The following is a 21,717-nucleotide window of genomic DNA, read 5'->3' as shown; positions in this document are numbered from 1 at the left end:
AGTGCAAGAGAAGTTCCCAGCTGCACCTGTCCTAAGGGCAGCTCCTCCCACAATCCTTCGCGGGCGCTGTGTACGTAGGACCTCAGACGTGCTCGCCCCGGGCCTGAGCGCGCCAGCTTTGCGGAGCCACCGCCCTATCCCCTGCAGGCCAGGGTCCTTGCGGGGAGGGGAGGAGCGGGGAAGGACGGGGCGGGGCTTGCGGCGGCTCCCTACTCCTCTGTGACTCCGCCAGCAGGTTCTGGCAGTCCCTTCCTGGTCACCGCGCCGTCGCGATGGCCGTCCAGGGCTCACCAGCAGAGTGTGGCTACATCCGGACCGTGCTGGGCCAGCAGATCCTGGGACAACTGGACAGCTCCAGCCTGGCCCTGCCCTCCGAGGCCCGGCTGAGGCTGGCGGGCAGCAGCGGCCGCGGCGATGCGGCGGCCCGGAGCCAGCGGATCCAGGAGCAGGTGCAGCAGACCCTGGCTCGCCGTGGCAGGAGCTCTGCGGTCAGCGGTGAGTCGAGCCCCACCCGGCGCGCGCGACCGGGCGCTCTGGGCAGTGCAGACCCATGTCCGCCCTCCCACCTGTTGCTCACCTTCCCTTCCAGGACTCGCTGCGCCTCCTGACTGGCTGCTTTCTCGGCGGAAACGCTCTTTCTCCTTTGGTTCAGGTCTACCCTATTCGTATGTTAATTACACAATTGTCTGTATTAATGAACTCAGACAGTTTCACTCTGCGCCGCCTGCTCCCGGTCCGAAAGCACTTTGAAATTGTATGCAGACTTCTGGTTATGTGTGATTGTTTTTCTGTAAGAAAGCACTTTTGGCTTTTATTTAGATGTTTTAGAGTTCACGGTTCTCCATAAATATTTTTCGAAAGAAACCCTGAAAGCCCTGTGGCTCCTACATCCTCTAAATTGAGGTGGGGCTGTCTCGCCCAGGTACTTAGGAGCGCTCCACTCAGTATCTGCAGTGAGTGTTTGGTCTTCCACTGAACAAACTGGGCTAGTCGGAGGATTAGAAGGAGGAAGAAGACTTTGGCCAGGCCAAAGGTAGCCCCACCTGCCTGCCCACCTCACACCCACACACCAGCACCGCCACAACAGATGGGTGCAGAACTGCTCTCAGACTAGTAGACAGAAGTGTCGTTGATAACAGTGATCATCACAAGCTCTGGCAAATGTGGTTACCATCAGGAATAATAATGCCTAGTGCCAGCCTCTTGGTTTCTAACAGCAGAATTTGGGAAGCCATACTCATTTCAGTTTGTTTACTTGAGAAGTAAAGAGATGTTTAATGATTGTAAGCTCATGTAACCGAATGCCTATAATGTTCCTAATTAGGCTATGTGGTTTGCACTTTGTATTATCTTTTAAAAATAAACTAGATTATCATTTTTAGTTTTGTCTCTCTCTCTATATATATATATATAATTATATATATGTGTGTATGTGTGTGTGTATAGTCTCAAACTTCTTGCCTCTGCCTCCATGAACCACCTGGGTTTTCTGGGAATCCAAGCTTAAGAGATAAAGAAACTAAGCAAACTCAGATTCCAGGTAGAAAGCAGCAGAGGTGATATTTAAACACCAAAATCTGGACTTTTAAACTGATCATTAGTTATGGCATTAAGTGTTTTGATTACTAACACAAAATGAGATTACTTAGGTATTAAGCTTCCCTGTGATTCCTTCTCTCTTTCCTCTAAGTAAAACTGAGGAAGTTCTGAGAGGATGGGGAGGGTTGCACAGGAAAGAACTTTTGAAGTCCCTGGGAGAAGAACCCAAATTTAGGGTTAGGAGATTGCCTAAAGTGTCTAGGATGACCGAGTACCATTGCTCCCTATAGTCTGAACACCCTCATGCCCAGTGCTAACTGAAACTAAAGCAGTCTCTTCTATTTAGGGAACACAGTGTATATTAAAGATTCTTTTTTTCCTCTAAGGGTGGCTAGCCAGAAAGAACAGGCATCAACTAGGAAACAAATGGAGGGGGTGCCAGTATGGGCAGAAGGAATGGTGAGCTTTGCTAAGCATCTATCATATAGCAAACTGTCTTGTACATCTCATGTAATTGCACTTCATTATATCCTTAAATGGAGTTGGAAAGGCAGATAGATAGATAAGGGATGCTTTTCAAGTGGGAGGTGTCTATCAACGGTTGTAGAATGTTTGGTCCAAGGACCACAAAATTGGTCTCTCCTTTCTACAAAATAACACAGGAGCTGTTTGGTTAATTCAAGCACCACCACTGAATGTGTTCATTTTTGCAGGGCATTGTTAAAGCACTGAATTAAACACATACTTGGTGTGCTTTATAATAAGAAGGTTAAACCCCAAAAAATGCAGTCCTGAATGAAAAAATATAAGTACTCGGAGTGTGTGGGTATTAAATTCTCCCAGCTGAAGATAATTTTGAAAATCCCTCTGGAGGAACGGTGATAATAACCTCCCCCACACACACACACACACACTGAAACTGGGATTTTTAAATCTCAAAAAATCAATAGGGTTGTATATGGGAAGTAGTTGGAGATGTATCGTTCTAAGAGAGATGAGCACGAATATTCCATAGTAGTTAAGTTGACATGTAGAACAAAGGCACAGTTTCTGCTCCATTGAGTGGCTCTCCCAAATGAGGGATAAAGCCCTGAACTATTTTTGATTACAGTGGAGCTCTTTGGCAGTCACACAGAAGTGCATCTTAGGCTCAAGCCAGGTATTGGACCCCTACTCTGAAAGCAAGTTGGCCTCAAGGACTGACTTGTGCTTCCCTGTGCTGTGGAGCACATGATGGAGTGATTACTGTCTCTTGGTTAATTGAAGCACTTTGAAAGGGTTTGGGTCTCTGAGTAGTTGTATTGATTTTATATTTTCCCTTATATTCATGTCTTGTCCTAGTGCTGAAACACAAGCAATGGCCAAAACAGTGCCGATCTGGAACGAGTGACCCTGATGTGACTGCTCTTAGCCCCAGTGCCCTGGAGAATTCTGGATTGTTAACATACCAGAAAGGATGAGGCAGCAGATAGTCTGCTGAAAGAGCTGAGATAAACTCAGCAGATCTGTAGTTAATACCTTGTAAGGCTCTAACTCTTACTGTAACTCACTCACTGACTTTTGGCATCATTTTAAACTGCTGAATAGTTTAAAGCCAATTTTATCCTGCAAGTGGGGTTAAGTTCAAAGGTGTGTGGCTATGTAGATGCATATATTGAATCAAAATTTAAAACATTCTTATAAAAGCCAGAATGAAACATTTAAGATTGGCAAAGATAGATAGCAAAGATAAATTTATTATACTCTAAAATACTATTTTACTCATTACATTGTCACTCTCTAGAGTGCATAAATGGGAAGAAATTTCTGTTTTAAATTGTAGTATGTAATGCTTATAACACACAGTGAGCAATATTCCAATCCATTTTAAAAGGTCTTTGAAAATCTACTATAAAAGCTTTAACCATGCTGTCTGCTTACAAGACTTCCTGGTGAAGCTACTTTTAATATTGGAGATTAGAGTGGAGTATGGAGAAAGGAACACATTCATTCTGAGCTTCCAACAGTGCAGTTAACAAAAGCCAACTGTGCCAGCTTGTGCTCATAATCCCAGGAGACTAGGCAGGAGGATTATTGTGAGTTCCAGGCAAGCCTAGGCTATCACATAAAACCCCCATTCCTAAAACAAAATAGTTAACAGGTGCTGCTACAAGGAGAACGTGTTTCATAACTGCCATATATAGCTGCCAATAATAGACTTGCCCTTTCAGAGACTTTGTAAAATAAAAGCTTTTGATGATTTTTTAAAACTAAACTAGAAATTCAATTTTAATATAAAAGCGATGGTAAACTGTCAAAAGATAAAATAGCATAAAGCTTTAAGCCATAAGGATCCTTTATAAAGGGTATTACATGAATGAGTCATTCTTGGGAGAGAGGATTAGTCAGTTAGTAGGTAAAAGGAAACAGGAGAGGAAAAGACCATGGCAGGGTTGTGGTCATGCTGTTTTGAATGTGAAGTGTCATTCATACCTCAGGGCGGAATGACTGGAATGACTTCCACAGTAGCCTGAGAGAGCCCATAGGACACTGCATTCACAACTAGCAGATTTAGTACAGTGGATGTTTTTTATGTGAGGATTTTCTGTCATTATAAACTTTTGGTTATACACAGTCAAAATAAAATACCAACAAAACAGTAGTTAGAAAGAATGAAGTCTCACTCCTAGACTTGGAGGGATATAGCCTTTTGTGTGTAAAATGCAGAGTTGGAGAGTAGTGAGGATGCTTTAAAATCAGCACAGACACCCAGAGTTTCAGGATTTTCTCAAGAGTAGAAGTGACCATAAGGAAAAGGTTTGGCTGCTGTCAGGGTCGCCAGTGTGGGTGTGCTGTAGTTATGGGAACAGAAAGCCGTTCATTAGAACGGATTATTCTAGCTATTTTTGGCTTTTTGGTTCCTTCTCTTATAGTATCTTTTTGGATATCAACTTTAAAAACTTTTTCTCATGTATTAAAACAAGCCTTGTTTTATTTTATCTTCATATGGTTCAACATTAAGATTCTTATTGGTTAATAAGAAATATATGAGAAAAATGCAAAACTCTAATTTTTGCATGTATCCTAATGATTTAAACATGAGTTCCATGATCCTCTTGGGAAGGAAAAACTAGCATCAGCATGACTGGATATAGACCATGAGTTAAAAAATTTTTAGTCTTTGTATCAAAGTAACCCCTTCCCTTCAACTAAGAATAAACAGTGTATAAAGTCGCTTTATAAAACAGTAGTTCTCAACTTGTGGTTCACAAGCCTTTTGGAGGATGCATATTGGATATCCTCCATATCAGATATTTACATTAGGATTCATAACAGCAAAATTATAGCTACGAAGTAGCAACAAAATAATTTTATGGTTGGGGGTTAGCACAATATGAGGAACTGTATTCAAGGGTCACTGCATTAAGAAGGTTAAGAACAACTATAATAGAAATATAAAAAAAACTGTACTATATGTCTTTTATACCTTAGATATGGGGTTTGAAAGTATAAAAATAGTATGTATGACTAAATAAAAGTATTTAGAAATAATACATAGCATTTAAAATCACAATACTTTGTTACCGTCAAAGGAATACACATTCTTACTGGAAGATAACTTTAAGTATAATAATGTTAGTTAAGCCAAGCAATAATAACCAAATTCTGTAATTACATTATTTCCAGAATCTCAGAGAAAGAACAATGCACATTAGAAGCTTACTTACTTAATCCTCTTAAGATTTAAACATTTTTAAAATAAATTTTTATTTTTTTATATTAATTACAGTTTATTTACTTTGTATCCCAGCTGTAGCCCCCTCCCTGATTCCCTCCAAATCCCACCCTCCCGCCCTCATCTCCTCCCTGCCCCTCCAAGTCCACTGATAGGGGAGGTCCTCCTCCCCTTCCATCTTGACCCTAGCTTATCAGGCCTTATCAGGACTGGCTGCAATGTCCTCTTCTGTGGCCTAGCAAGGCTACTCCTCTCTCGGGGAGGGGGCGGGGGAAGTCAAAGAGCCAGCCACTGAGTTCATGTCAGAGACAGTCCCTGTTCCTCTTACTAGGGAACCCGCTTGGATATTGAGCTGCCATGGACTATGTCTGAGCAGGGGTTCTAGGTTATATCCATGCATGGTCCTTGGTTGGAGAATCAGTCTCAGAAAAGACCCCTGTGCCCAGATATGTTTGGCCCTTGTGGAGCTCCTGTCCTCTCCAGGTCTTACTAACTCCCCCTTCTTTCATATGATTCCCTGTACTTTGCCCAAGGTTTGGTTATGAGTCTTAACATCTGTTTTGATGCACTGCTAGGTAGAGTCTTTCAGAGGCCCTCTATGGTAGACTCCTGTCCTGTTTCTTGTTTTGTTCAACCATGTTCATAGCAGCTTTATTCGTAATAGCCAGAACCTGGAAACAACCCAGATGTCCCTCAACAGAGGAATGGATACAGAAATTGTGGTACATTTACACAATGGAATACTACTCAGAAATTAAAAACAAGGAAATCATGAAATTTGCAGGCAAATGGTGGGAAGTAGAAAAGATCATCCTGAGTGAGGCATCCCAGAAGCAGAAAGACACACATGGTATATACTCACTTATACGTGGATACTAGACCTATAAGATAGGATAAACATACTAAAATCTGCACACCTAAAGAAGACAAACAAGGTGGGGGGGGGGGACCTGGGGTAAGATTTAACATTTTTTAAAATTGTATTTATTTGTTTTATACTTACGGGTGTTTTTCCTGCATGCATGTCTGCACCATGTGTATTTAGTGCCCATGGAGGCCAAAAGGAGGCATCAGATTCTCTGAGACTGGAGTTGGGAACTACCATGTGGCTCTTGGTAATCAAACTTTGGTCCTCTGAAAGAACAGCCTGTGCTTTTAACCTTTAAGCCATCTCTTTAGCCCCAGATTGCCATTTTTTTTAATTGAAGGATAGAAACAAATGAATGTTTTTGATAGGTAAAATGAATTCATCATAGAGTAACAAATACCACAGGTATGTGTGCAAGTCATACAGATAAGAAAATAATATATATTGTCCAAATACAGAATCAACATTGACAAAATGTCATTTTTTTTCTGATTACTCAGTAAGAGCTATCTACATTTCATAGAAAGCACTTTCCCTTCATCACCACATACCCAGAAACAGAGCAGGTGTTATGTCTGAGTACCTGCCATGTCCCTAAGACAAGGACAAACATGACTACTGACCTCATATTTTGGTCTCACTGTGGTGATGTATAGAATAGATGTCAACTTGCCAGACTGCATGTTGACCTGATTTGTGTAGGTAGGCTATTTTGGATATCTGAGTGAAAAAACTAATGAACATTTATTTAACTTGTCAAGTGCTGCTGCAGGACTGTTTGAGAACTGTAGTATGAGATAAGATTCTTTAAGTCAAGGAGGAAAAGTCCGCTTTGAGATAAGAACCTCTTACTACTCTAATCTCAGCCTCATTCTATTTTCCATGCAGCTGGTAAGTGAAGAATCTAAATTCTCTTTGGTTGTTTCTTAAATGCCTTTGGGTTTCAGCTGCTATCTACAGAACAGAATCTGTTTTCCTCATGACATTCCAAGTTCCCTGTGATGTGATGCCTGCAACTTCTCACATTCCATTCCTGTCAGCACCACCCTGCTCCTCAGCAAACACACACAGTTTATCTTGTTTCTTCTATCCCTTCCCAACTGCCTTCTATTTCTCTCTGTCTGGATAACTTAGTTCAGTTGTGTAGCTCTGTAGGTGGCCTTCCTCCATTTCTCTCTTCTACTGTATGAGTGCTACTTGAAGAATTTGATAGTTGTGAATCATAGAAGGTTTCAGCAAGAGAGAAATGTAAAAATGCAACTTATCTGTGGAAATGCATTTGACATACAAGGTGTATTTAAAGAAGAAAGAACAGTTACGTTCAGTAAGGAAAGAAGAAGTTGGGCCTGGCTGACTGATATAATGGCTTCAGATTTCTCATTTTTACAAAAATCATATTGAAGAATTGTAACTTTGTTTTTTACCAGAAACTTTCAATGGACTTTTGCCATTTCATACAGGCTGGCCTCCAACCCATGCCGTCATGCTCAGTACCACTCCATCTCTCTGTGGAGTCTTAAGAAAAATACAGCTATAATGATCAGATGAATCCTCATAGCCATGGTTCTAAAAAGCACCAGACAAAACTACTTAAGATGGTAGGGGTGGCAAATAGAAACAGTAATGACATTAGGCAGCAATCAAATAACTTGTTGATTTTAGCCCTTTACTTGAGGATAAAATTAATCTACTGTAGTCCTTGTCATTTATATTTGGTGGTGTTGTTTTGAAGCAGTCTCATGTATTATTCTGTCTATCTGGAAGTTATTGGTTCAAAAGCTCCTCCTATCTCAGCCTCCCATCACACCCAGCTCTGCATTAGTTGTTAAACAAAACAAAACAAACAAGCAAACAAAAATAGTAAATCTAGAGTGGTTGTTTAAATTGACAATGGCCCCCATAAGGCTCATATTTGAATGCTTAATCCCTCATTGTTGGAAGTATTTGGGAGAAGGATTAGGAGGTGTAGCCTGTTGGAGGAGGTGTATCACTGGGGGTGGCTTTGAGGTTTCAAAAGCCCACACCAGTCCAGTCTCCCCCTTTCTGTCTGCCTCTATCATATGGATCAGATGTAAGCTCTCAGCTGCTGTTCCAGTGCCATGCCTGGCTGCCATCGTCCTGCTTCCCACCATGGTGATCATGGACTCACCCTCTGAAACAGCAAAAAGGCCTCCAATTAAATGCATTTTTCTATAAGTTATCTTGGACATGGCATCTGGCTCATCGCAGCAACAGTAACTTAAACATCTACTTTCTTATCCATCAGCTAGTTAGTAATTATTTGTCTGTCACAGCCTCTGTAGGAAATTTCTATTTCTTTGGAGACTGGAGGAATATAAACTTTTTCCATTATACCTCCCCAGACCCTTAACACTCAAAGCCTTTTGTGTTACCCTCTATCTGTACTTCTAGTCTCCAATCCTAGGTCAGCAGGACCTTTGCACCTTGTAGCTGGCAATGTGGACTGAACAGGAAGTGAGGGGAAAACACGAGTGCAGAACTGAAGATAGATTAGTTAGCCTAGAGGAGCCAAGCCCTTAAGAGAGTCCTTAAGACCTCTCCTAACTTGAAGAAATTTCTTTCTGTCACTCTCAGATTCCAGGCAGTCTGCCCTAGCTGCTGAAAATTAAGGGGCCATTGTGTCAGTAGTGAGGGCACTGAGACAGCTGAACATATGGTCTCCACAGCAGCCTGAGAAGGTCCCTTAATTGTGTAGGGGCCTTGATACAAGGCAAAGTCTCATTTGTGGCTTGAATGTAAAAGAGAATTTTAGGCATAGCAGATGTAAGATAAAGTTAGAGAATTTATTTATTTTAATGTTAGTCTGAGAATTAGAGTTAAGAAAGAAAGCAAGGTGCTCACATATAAGTAACATACGCCTAAGAGCAGAAAGATGGGAAGTTAGACACACCCAGTGTGGGTACAGCCCCTCAAGAGAGAGTCATGGTGTTTCAGCATTAGCCACCTGTGCCATTTTGATGACTCTTTCAACTTTTAATCTCACAAAATTGCTAAGAAGCCTTTACCCACTCCTCCTTTTCCCTTTTTGTAACGGACATGAGTGGGGGTGGCTCCAGAGATTCTTTGGATAGAATTATGCTCTGAAAATATAAATCCAGAAGCCAGCAGGCAACACACAAAGTTTAATACATGTCCTTTCTTTGCCAGTGGAGTTTCTGATGAGATTCCCAGGGAACAAACTGTAAGATGATAGCTGGGAAGAGAGAAAGTCTTTCACCAGTTTCTAATTGTACTGGGGTTCTTCCTTCATTGGCAAGAGGCTTCACTGACTTTCTGAGTGAGAAGCTTCTTCCCTTATCCTTCTGTTTTGCCAGGGTTGTGGAAAATGCAGGTTTCCTAGAATCAGGACTTTCATTGTCTTGAAAGTAATGGTTACAAGCCTACAGACACCTCCCTTCAGGAACTAGACAAAATGCTTGGCATTAGGAAATAGGTACACATATAATTCAAGTGGATTCAAACTGCTTAGCTTTCTGATAACAACAATCTTCATTCTCCCTCCAAGCAATTTAGTCTCTTGAAATTTTAACATTTGAACATTTTGTTAGAAAGCATGTTGATCACTTTTATCATACTGAGGGACAGCCTATGTCCTGTTGTTCTCAGCATCTCTCTTGAGGCTCTTACGTCTTAGAATGGTTGAGTGTCACTCTTCCTTACATGTGTAAAAAAAAAAAAAATGCTGCATGACAAAAATAAAAAATAGAAAAAGGCATTACCTAGGTTTTAGAAGTCTTTTTTTTTTTTTTTTTTCCTTTAAGACATAGAATAGATACCAAGAAAAGGCTAAACAGACAGGAGAGGGACACAATACTGTCTTCCATCCCACATTCCTCAGAGATAAGTAATTCAAGATATATGAGATATGCATCACTGAGCACAAAGCCTGTCTTTCTCCTGAAGCATTTAGTTGGCTAGTGGAATAGTTGGCTAGTGTCCTGATTTCAAGGCACAGTCATTATAGAAAAAAGGTTAACTTCTTAGCTGCCTGACTTACAATGCCAGCACCTTAACCTGGCTTTCTGTCGGTTGGTGTTCTCTTTGCTACACTGACCCCACCACCTCATTTACACTGGCTCCCTTATCTAGCAGCACTTGAATTATATTCATTGCCTGTGCCTTCTGAACAGCAAATAATTCCTGAGCTCCTACCCTGGGAGCAGAACCTACCTCTGACCTGAGAAACTGAACTCTTTACTACTGAACTGAATGCTTGAGCCAGTCAGTGATTCACAGAAATTGTCAGCATTGCAACAGCACTAGATTTTCATAAAACCCTCTCACCTATTTTGTTCTTTCCATGGACTTCTTATTTTGTTTCACTTGGGGTTTTGATTGTTTGGTTGGGTGTTTTTTGTAGTTTGTTTATTTTGCTCAGACTGTCCCCAACTCAGAGAGATATTTCAGGCCTTCAGGAATGCCCACATGTACCTCCTGGCACTTGGAAACACCCAGTAAATGTTTTGATAACCTTTGATCATTTGTCATTTCGAAATGACAGCTTTCAACCAGCATTTTAAAGCACTTAGATATAAACTTAGATGCTAGTCGTGTATTCAATAATTGTTGATTTACATTTGTATATTAAATGATTTTAATGTTTTCTTAATTTCAGGAAATCTTCACCGAACCAGCAGTGTTCCTGAGTATGTGTACAAACTGCACTTGGTTGAAAATGACTTTGTTGGAAGGCAATCACCTGTCACTAGGGACTATGACATGCTTAAGGTCAGATTATCAGGGAAACAATTTCAGACTTCTGGGGTTTGGGGTGTTTAAGTGGTCTATTTTCCAGTTTTTGAAAAAAAATTATGTGTGAACATTATGGAAAACTGGGACTTTAAAGTTTAAAAAGTTTAAGCAGTATTAAATCCTAGTACAAATAAGTATGATTCAAGGCAACCCAAAGGCACTGACTTCCATCTTTTTTTTTGATTGTTTTCCCCTTTTTTCATTAATTTATTTATTTAATCACTTTACAGCCTTATCACAGCTCCCTCCTGCCTCCCCCCTGTCCCTTCTTCTCCTCAGAGAAGAGGAGGTCCCCGAGGGGTACCAACCCACCCTGGCACATCAAGTTACAGCAAGACTAAGGGCATCCTCTCCCACTGAGGGCAGACAAGGCAGCTAGGGGAAAGGGATCCAAAGACAGGCAACAGAGTGAGAGACAACTACTCCCATTGTTAGGGAACCCACATAATGACCAAGCTGCACATCTGCTACATGTGTATATGTAGGGGGCCTAGGTTCAGTCCATGCATGCTCTTTGGTTGTTGGTTCAGTCTCAGTAAGTCCCCATGGGCCCAGGTTAGTTTACTCTGTAGGTTTTCTTGTGGAGTCCTTGACCCCTCTGGCTCCTTCTTCAAAGAAATCGACATGTTAGATTGTAATCCCAAAGTCTGTCATTATGCTTCATTTAAGTTTTATTTCTCTCATACAGCCTGGCATGACTGCCACTTATGGAGGTCGCTGGGGGAGAGGAACAGCGCAGTACAGTTCCCAGAAGTCAATGGAGGGGAGATCCACGAGGCAGCCCCTGAGGAGACTTGAGATTTCTCCAGATGGCAGCCCGGAGAGGGCTCGCTATGCGCACAGTGAATACCAGTTTGCGTGGCGGAGCCACGTGGTGCCTGGTGGGCGCCTCACCCTGCCACGCTATGCACGCTCAGAGATCCTGGGCCTTCACCAGGGGGGAACAGCATGCAGGCCACCCGGGTGTGGGTCACTCAGCGATACTGCCTTCAACAGTGGCCCTCTCAACCCTGCGGTGCCTCCTCACCCTCCAGGCACCAGCCACAGCACAGGCAGCCTGCTGGAGGACACTGTGAGGGTGAGCCATGCTCGACTTCAGAGCATGCAAAGCAGAGCCATCCGTTCCTCCTGGCCTCGAGGCTCACTCCGCAGCGCTCTGCAGGACCCAGGAAGGATGCTGCCCACCGCAGGCCAGGCGGCTGTGAGCAGTGGGGACAGGAGTGCCTTCGTTGATGCCCAGCTGGGGTGAGCCTCCCGAATCTGCCTCGCAGTTTTAGATTGTGTTCATTCATCAATTTACCTGTTACCCCTAGTCTTTTAGCTTTTTGCTAACTCCTAGTTCATCCTTGTATTCTCAGCACCGTAAGAGAGAGGCAGGTCCATAATAGACACTGTAAAAATATATCGTGAAAGAGTAATGAAGGAGTGAAGGAAGACAGGGATGAAATAACTACTTTTTGCTATCTGGATCCGTTTGTTGCTTAAATTCTATAATCACTAGCCATAGTTGTGTCAGAATACTGTTTCAATGGACAGTGTAAAATAGAGTTTTTAATTCTGGAGATTTTCAACTTCTAGAGACTAGGAATTATCCCCTTTCGTTGATTTCTGAAGGGAAAGTCTTGCTTCCCCTGAAAAGGGGAGTTAAAAATGAGGCATTCTAACAAGAAACAAGCAATGACAGCTGACCTCCCACTACTAGTGTGTTCTTGGCTGCTGCCAGAAACACTGGCCACACACCTGCACACAGAGTCAACCACTCTTGTTCCAATTTCACATTTCAGCTCTCCGCAGACTACTTCCAGATGCTGCCTTTTTATAACCAACAAGTGATTTTTCATATATGTCAGACATTCCTAAGGAATATCTAAATATAACTGTAAATTTACATTGTGGCAAAACATACTAAATGATGGGTTTGTCTTTCCAGAAGAATGGAAATGCATCTGCTGGTGCAGATGGAAACAGTCTCCAGGGCAGAGGAGACACTCATCACCTGCCCAAAACAGACTAATGAGAAAGATTTTTTTTTTTTAATCAAGTAAAGAGCTGGAGAGATGCTCAGTGGTTAAGCACTGGCTGCTCCTTCAAAGTACCTGTGTTCAATTCCCAGCACCCACGTGGCAGCTCACAGCTGTCTGTAACTCCAGGTCCAAAGATATACATGCAGGCAAAACACCAATGCACAGAAAATAAATAATTAAAAAAATCATTAAGTGAAAATTTTTACATGGATTTTTCTATAAATAGGATTTCAATACTTCTTAGAGTTGAATAATTCAGCAAATAAGTCTTAGATGCTTACATTGTGTCCTACCTGGCTATAAAGCCCCACAGAGAGAAAAACTGTCCCCTAAGCACAGGATGAACTTCATCATAGTGGGAGAGCTAAGGGTGTCAGAACAGAACTGAAGTGTTAAGAAAAGGCACGTCCAGAGAGGCCTTTAAGCATTGATTGTCCTGTTGCACTTGTCACACCAGCATGACTTATTTTACCAAAAGTGAGGGATGTTTTATTTTGTTTGTTTTGTTTTGGACCGCTGTTGTATTTTCAGGTGAAATAGCAGATTCTGAGCAACCCTGAGAAAACTCTAAATCATTATTTTATTTGCTTTTTAGGGAGGATGTTTCTACTATAGTTGTGAGATTCCCAGAGTAGTGATAATTTTTAATTTCTATGAACAAATTTTCTTTATATTTAAATGGTTGTGTTGGAGGTTTTTAGGTAATTTTTGTATAATTATACTATACCTATCTATTTATCTTAGAGAGTTGCATTTCTTTATTTTGTGTACATTGTTACTGTCTTACAACATCCTCAGAGACCAGTCTAAGGGGAACTAGAGAAATTCTGTCACTAACTTCTGATGCCTTCTGATTTCCAGTGCTGGTGTTTCTTAGGCTAAAGAAACTCTAGAGTGCAGGTGTTAGGTACTAAGTCACTTCTGGGCAGTCAGAGGGGCAGGTTTGTTCTCTCACCACATCTGTGACCATCTAGGAATGCAGACATGGAGATGACCTTGGAGCGAGCTGTGAATATGCTTGATGCAGATCGTGTGCCACTGTCTAGGATCTCTGCCGCAGCTACATTCATACAGCATGAGAGCTTCCAAAAATCTGAGGCACGGAAAAGGGTGAGTATCTTCCTAGCCCTCATTAAATCAGCAAACCAGCAGTGGTTTGTTGACTGTGTACAACAAAGCCAGTTCTTAATGTAAATGTAAAACTTTTCACTGAAGAACTGAGACAGTGCAAGTACACACAAAGCCCAACACTGCACAAACCAGGAACTGACTTACATCTGTGATCCTAATATTCGGGGGAAAGGAAAGTCAGAAATTCAAGCTCATTTTTACCTACACAATGAGGTTAAGGAGAGCCTGAGGTGCACTGATCTGAGAATATAGCAGAATGTCATTAGGGCTCCCTGCCCACACTGCTTTTGATGGTGAACTGTTCTATGGAAGTGTGAGTGAAGTAAACCCTTTCCTCCCTAAGGTGCTTTTGGTCATGGGATTTCAAATGGAACAATAGTGACTCTAAGACAAACACAATGATATGTAACCCATTACTAGCCCTGGATGCTTCACCTGGTAGAGAGATGTCCAATTGGAGTTCCGTCTTCCTGTTATTTGGCAATTTCATTTAGAATGACATTATCTGTGTATATATTTTAGGAAGCTTCTACTGTATTAGGTTTCCATACAATTCCTCAAATGTCCTTTAGTTTTAGCTGTCCCTCCTCATATTCCTTCTCCCCTCCAGCTCCCAATTTAACTTTCCTTTTCCAGTACCTCACCTCCATCCCTCCATACCTATTCTATTTCCCCTAGGGAGATTCATCCATCCCCCAGTCTCTTACTTTATATCTAACCTCTGTATTTATATTGATTGTAGCCTGCTTATCAAAGAATTAACAGCCAACATCCATATGTAAGTGAATAGATACCATTTTTATCTTTCTGAGTCTGAGTCATTGAGGAGGTTTTTTTTAAGCTCCACACATTTACCTGCAACTTTCATGATGTCCTTTTTTAAATGACAAGTAATATTTCATTTGGTATAACTATACCAAATTTTTATAAAGTCCATTCATCTATTGACCAAAATCCAGAATGGAGAAAGATTTGCACGAATTACGCATAGAATAAAGAGCTAATACCCAAAATATATAGAAATCAAAATAGTCATGAAGAAAACAAGTAACCTAATTAAAAATTCATTCAAATGATAGCGTTCTTTGCCTTACAGAAGATTTTCAATTTCATGAGTTCTCATTTTAAAATTGTTGTTCTTGATGACTGTGCTATTGGTGTTCTGTTCAGGAAGTCTTTTCCTGTGCCAGTGCATTTGAGACTATTCTTTATTTTCTTTTTTGTTAGGTTCATTATATCTGGTCTTATGTTGAAGTCTTTGGTCCATTGAAGTTGGGTTTTGTGCAGAGTGATAAGTATTAACCTAATTGGATTCTTCTATATGAAGCCATCCAGTTCGGCCAGCCCTTGTTTTTTAAGACAGTGTATTTTTTCCAGGGTATATTTCTGGCTTGCTTATCAAAATAGGGTGCCCATAAGTGTGTGAACTTATTTCTAGGTCTTCAATTCAATTGAGCTCATCAATGTGTCTGTTTCTTTGTCAGTACCATGCTGTTTTTATTACTATACCTTTTTAGTACAGTTTGAGATAGGGGATGTTGATATCTCCAGCAGTTCTGTCATTACTCAAGATTGTTTTAGCTATTGTGGGCCTTTTGTGTTTCTGTGTGTAGCTGAAAATCGTCCTGAATTTTCAATTCTGTAAAAAATCGTGTTGGAATTTTGATGGGGGTTTCCCTGAATCTGTACATTGTTTTTTGGTAGGGTGACCATTTTTACTGTATTAATTCTACTGATCCATGAGCATGGGAGATCTTTCTATTTTCTGATGTCTTTTTCAATTTCTTCCTTCAATGTAATAAACTATTTATCATACAAGACTTTCTCTTGCTTGGTTAGAGTTACCTCTGAGATATTTTATATATTTTTGTATTAGAGAAATACACATTATTAGAAATCAGCAGAGAAAATATTTTCAGCAAATGATCTTTAGGATGTTATACATGCATAAAGAAACCAAAAGTAATCTGTAATTTCTTTCTAATATAAACCTAATGAATGTGAAGTAGAATAAAGTTCTTTTTCTAATCAAAGAAAATTACTGTAATTTCTCATTTGGTTTTTTAAAATCCTAGGTACTTTAGTAATTTTCATTAACATTTTAAATTTTTACCTTTTGTTATAATTTTGCTTTTTCCTCAAAGAATATAATCTATGTGATCCTAATGTTTGAGACATCTTTTGTGTCCCAGCACATATGGATTGACACATATGTTCCCTGAGTACTCTAGCAAGTGGGTGTTTGTTTTGGTTTTTTTTCTTCACAATTTATTCATTATATATCATGCTCTCATCTGATATTTTATATTTTTTAAGTTTTGTGAAAGGTGTTGTTTCTCTGTTTTTTTCTCAGCAAGTTTGTTATTTTTATATAGGAGGGCTAACTGATTTTTACGTGTAATTTTATACCTAGCTACTTTGCTGAAAGTATTTATCAGCTGTAAGAGTTTCCCAGTGGAATTTTTATGGTCACTGATGTACACTATCACATCATTTGCAAATAAAGATACTTTGACTTCTTCCTTTCCACTTTGTATCACCTTGCTATCCTTCAGTTGTCCTATTGTTCCAACTAGACTACAAGTACTGTATTGACAAGGTATGGAGAGAGTGCACAACCTTGGCTTATTCCTGATTTTAGTGGAAATGCTTTGAGTTTCTCTTTATTTAGATTGATGTTGGCTATGGGCTTGTTATAAATTGCCCTTATTTTGTTTAGATATGTCCCTTGTATTCCTCGTCTCTCTAGGGCTTTTATTATGAAGGACTGCCCAATTTTGTCTTAGGCCTTCTCTGCGCCTAATGAGATGATCATGTAGTTTGTTTTTGTTTTTGTTTTGATCATGTAGTTTTATTGTTTCAGTTTGTTTATATTGAAGATTAAGTTTATCAATTAATAATCCTTTTAGTTAATTAATTAATTAATTCACTTTACTTCTCCCTTCCCAGTTCCACCCTTCTTCTCTCTTGCCCCTATACTCCCTCCCCTACCCCTCAGAAAAACGGAGCCTCCCCCACCTACCCATCCCAGCACATCAAGTTGCATCAGGGCTGAGTGAGACATCCTCTTCCACAGTGGCCTGGCAAGGCAGTCCTGCCAGAGGAAATGATTGAAAAGCATTCAACAGAATCCTTGTCAGAAACAGCTCCAGATCCCTTTACTAGGGAACCCACATGAAGAACAAGATACCCATTGGGATGATCTTTTTGATGTGTTCTTGGATTTGCTTTGCAAGTATTTATTAAGAATATTTTTCACCCATGTTCATAAGGGAAATTGGTCTCTGATTATCTTTCTTTTTCAAGTGCTTATGCAGTTAAGGAATCAACATAACTGTGAACTTATAAAATGAGTTGCACTATATCCATTCTGTAGAATTTTATAAAATTCTTTGTACATTCTTTGTATTTTGTAGAATAATTTGAAGAGTATTGGCTTTAATTCTTTTTTGAAAGTCTCATAGAATTCTTTACTAAAACCATCTGGCCCTGTTATTGTTTTTTTGTGCTAGGGGGACTTTTAATTACTGCTTCTGTTTTACTAGGAGGTATAGATTTGTTTATATTCCTAGTTTTGGATAAGGTTCTATGAGGTACTAACTTTGGATAAAGTTGGATAAGGTACTAAGAAGGTATATTCTTTTGTGTTTCAGTGAAATATTCTGTAATTATCTGTTAGGTCCATTTGATTTATAATAATATCAGTTAGCTCCAGAATTTCTCTGTTTAGGTTTAATCTGGATGACCTGTCTATTGGCAGGACTGACACATCAAACTTTCCTACTATCAGCATGTGAGGGTCAATATGTGATTTAAGCTTTAGTAATATTTCTTATTATGAATTTCAGTGCTCTTGTGTTTGGTGCATAGATGTTAAGAATTACAATGTCTTGTTGGTAGAATTTTTTTTCTTTGACAAGTCTGTAGTGTCCTTTGTCTCTACTGATTAGTTTTGGTTTGAAGTCTACTTTGTTAGATATTAAGATGGCTACACCAACTTGCTTCTTAAGTCCATTTGCTTGGGATATTTTTTCCATCCTTTTACCTTGAAGTGATTAAGGTGTGATTAAGGTGACATTAAGATGATGTGTTTCTTGAATGTAGCAGAAGGATGAATTCTGTTTTCAAATCCATTCTGTTAGTGTGTATTTTTTCTTGAGGAGAATTAAGACCATTGATGTTGAGAGATTTTAATGAGCAGTGTTTGTTGATAGCCATTTTTGCGTAGTTATTTTATTGTTGTTTTTTTTTTTTTTCCCCATCTTTTGATTTGCTGGTCTGATGTTATTTATTCCTTGTATTTTCTTCAGTGTGGTTAACCTCTTCAGGTTGATGTTTTCTTTCTGGCATCTACAATTGGACTGGGTTTGCAAACAGATAATGTTTGAATTTTGTTTTATCAAGGAATGTCTTTTCATTTCCATCGATTGTATTGAAATAATCAATCTTTGATTTTGTGGTCTTAGAATTTGTAGACAACCTGTCCAGGACTTTCTGGGTTTTAGAATCTCCATTGAAAAGTCATGTTTTCTTCTAATTGGTCTGCCTTTATATATTACTTCATTTTTTTTCCTTTCAGCATTTAATATTCATTTTTTGTTCTGTATATTTGACATTTTTATTATTATGTGCCATGAAGAAATTTCTTTTCTGGCTCAATCTATATGATGTTCTATATGTTTCTTGTACCTTGATAGGCATCTTCTTCTTTGAGTTAGAAAAAATTTCTTCTATTATTTTGTTGAAAATATTTTCTGTGGCAATGACCTGCAATTCTTCTCCTTCACATACACATATACATACATTTTTTAATGCCCTGATTTACTTAGTCTACTAAGTCTTAGTCTACTTTACGGCTCAGGCAGAGGCATATTAGACAATACTACCCCCAGAAGTCCTCTCTTGAGATGCCCAAATTTGGCCTAACCTCCAACCAAGCACTCAGACAATGTCTGCCCCTTTTTTGGTTTTTATGTAACTTTTTTATATATATAAAGTACTTCCCTTAAGGTTATCACAAGCTAAAATGTAGATAAAATATATGACACTCAATACTTTTAACAGACAGAATGGGAAGGGAAACTTGTATTGTGGTTATTATTATGGTATAATTTACTATTTAGAGTATTGTATAAAGCTGTTTTTATTCCTCTCTTGCTAGTCTTTTCTCCAATCCTACCAAATGAAAACGTAAGGTTTGAAGACTCTTGCCATAAATTTCACTTTCGCAATTTTTTTCATATTCATTTATTGTATGTTTGTGCCCACACACATGTATAATGGCACACAAGGGGAGATTAGAGGGCAACTTGTGGGAGTTAATTGTTTTCCTCTACCAGAGGTCAATCTTAGGTCATCAGGCTTGGCAGCAAGCACCATCACCCACTGAGCCACCCTGCTAGCCTTCACTTATGTTTTCTGTATGAGGGAGGGAAGCTAGAGTTTGATACTTAGGTAACACACAAATGAGCTGGCTGCTCAGGCACCTATATGCTTCATTTAACAGCAAGCCCATGGGCAGTCATAAAAACTGACTTCCTAACAACTTCTACATTATGATGATGCAAATGAGTGAGGTCTATACCAAAAGCCCTTGCCAACTTGAAATTTTGCAAGGCATATGTAGATGGAGCAAAGATGAGAGCAACTATGAAACTGCAAGTTAACACTCCGGATGACATGTCTGCCTCTTGATTTCTTCTATGGTGTTTGCAGTCTAAAACACCAAATTACTGCTCAAGTTGACATTGTTCACTATTTGGCTTCTTTTAACCTTACATAATCTGTGAATCTAATGCATTTATTTTATTTTATCTTGGTTATTGTTGTTCTGTTTTGAGACTGGGGCTCATTTTGCAGCTTTCTAGTCTTCTGCTTCAACTTTGCAAGTGCTAGGATTACAGGTATACAGTAGCATATTCAGCTAAGTAACCTGTTTTTCTCTTCCCTTACTAGTTGTAGCACTCTCTCTTAATAGACGACATGTTCTTCCTTGCATGCATGAGTAGAAGAAAATGTTTTAAAATAGCACATCAAAAAAGTATAAATTTTTTACTTAAAATTTTCACATAGCTTATGTCATCCTTATAAATACTCAAAGCAGTTGATGGTAACTTAGATTTGGAGATAAGTTTCAAGGCTCCCAATGCTGCCATAATAAATGCATTTTTCTGCAATTGATGGTAATTCTATTCATTTTTATTATCTATAAACATTTATCCTAAAAAATTACTTATATAATTTTGTGTTCTTTCATAAAATTGTCTAGTCCCCAGATTTAAGGTTATCCTATTTTTTACTGTTTTCCAGGCTTTTGTTACCAAATGCCCTTTACCCATCCCTTCCTTAATTAACCTTTCTTCTTCAAGCTCATTGACAGATCTTGATTATGGAACAGATTTTCAGCATAATCTGAGTCTCGTATTGTGCTACATTCAGTTGTTGAGTCCATCAGTGAACATTCGTTCCTGAGTGTCTTAATGCCACACCAAAAATAATAAGTAGGGATGTATACATTTATCCCAGGTTAATCAGCTTCGAGGAATCCCTAAGCTCCTGCAGCTGCTCAAAGTTCAGCATGAAGATGCTCAGCGGGGTGCGTGTGGGGCCTTGAGAAACTTGGTATTTGAAGACAATGACAACAAGTTGGAAGTAGCTGAACTGAATGGTGTACCTCGACTACTCCAGGTGCTGAAGCAAACCAGAGACCTGGAGACAAAAAAGCAAATAACAGGTATATCCTACTAACCAGTAAGAGTCTTACAGTGCAGAGCCAACCAGAGACTTTATGTTGTGTCTTTTTCTTATGTTTTCTGGAACGGATGATGAATAGGCTCATTGATATAAGCCACCAGGAAATGGCTTATATCCAGAATTTGAACTCCATTCTTCTGGCGAAAATATTCTGAAGTTTTTGTTTAATATTTTAAATTGGAAACTTTATAAACCTATGACTAAATGTTTTTCAAACAACTTTTTGACAAGATTAACTATGTGAAAAATTTACTTAACTTCATTAAGAGCCAGCTTTGTGATTTAAGAGTTTGTCAGGATCTGACATTATCCCAAACATTCTAGACTAAAATGAGAAGAAGTATGTCCAAGTGTTTATTCAACAGTCAGCATCTAGATTTGTGAGGGGAATGACATGGAGTGGTACATATAAATGTTCATTATTCAAATTGTTCAAAATGCAAAGAGCCATTTTTCCTATCTGTATATCATTTGGACTCCTCTTACTATGATCTTCATAGCTCATGTGGTTTTGAAGTGTAGTTAGCACCAAAGAGACTTTAGATTTTGAGATATTATAAGGTATTAAATCTCAGTTTTACTGTCAAAGAAACTGTGCTTCAAGGAATGTAATATTTTTAAAGTTATCGAAAGGTTTTAAGAATTAATAATAGTTACCAGTGTTCTGGTAAATTCTTTTTTCTATTACTACCAAGACTTGAATCCAGGCCGTTGTTCATTCTTGACAGGTTTGCTGCTAGAAAAATCTCTTAATTTTTCTTCAATAAAATTTTAGCAATATATCCTACTTAAAATTTTTTTATTATTTTTTTTAAATCTGTTAGGACCTTGTACATGCTTAGCTAGGAGATATCTAGCCCTTATTTTGATATATCAACTGTATAAATTATATGAAGGATATCGCCATGCTACCC

General features: G+C 39.3%; 1 protein-coding gene across 2 annotated transcripts in view; it reads left to right on the top strand.

Moving 5' to 3' along the window:
• The first annotated feature begins 210 nt into the window (after positions 1 to 210).
• Positions 211 to 21,717, top strand: part of Pkp2 (plakophilin 2) — a 65,979-nt gene continuing 44,472 nt past the window's right edge. The window contains exons 1-5 of one of the 2 annotated variants that reach the window (XM_055599147.1): positions 211 to 495; positions 10,759 to 10,871; positions 11,584 to 12,140; positions 13,894 to 14,029; positions 20,576 to 20,783. In XM_055599147.1, the coding sequence (XP_055455122.1) occupies positions 273 to 495; positions 10,759 to 10,871; positions 11,584 to 12,140; positions 13,894 to 14,029; positions 20,576 to 20,783 (1,237 nt within the window). In that variant the 5' untranslated portion in view covers positions 211 to 272. The remainder of the gene's footprint in view (positions 496 to 10,758; positions 10,872 to 11,583; positions 12,141 to 13,893; positions 14,030 to 20,575; positions 20,784 to 21,717) is intronic. The other variant, XM_055599146.1, reaches the window with a different exon arrangement.

This window comes from Psammomys obesus, unplaced genomic scaffold, assembly GCF_907164565.1.
Source record: "Psammomys obesus unplaced genomic scaffold, mPsaObe1.curated_primary_1811, whole genome shotgun sequence".
In the NCBI taxonomy this organism is placed as follows: domain Eukaryota; kingdom Metazoa; phylum Chordata; class Mammalia; order Rodentia; family Muridae; genus Psammomys; species Psammomys obesus.
This window is presented reverse-complemented; position numbering and strand designations above follow the sequence as displayed.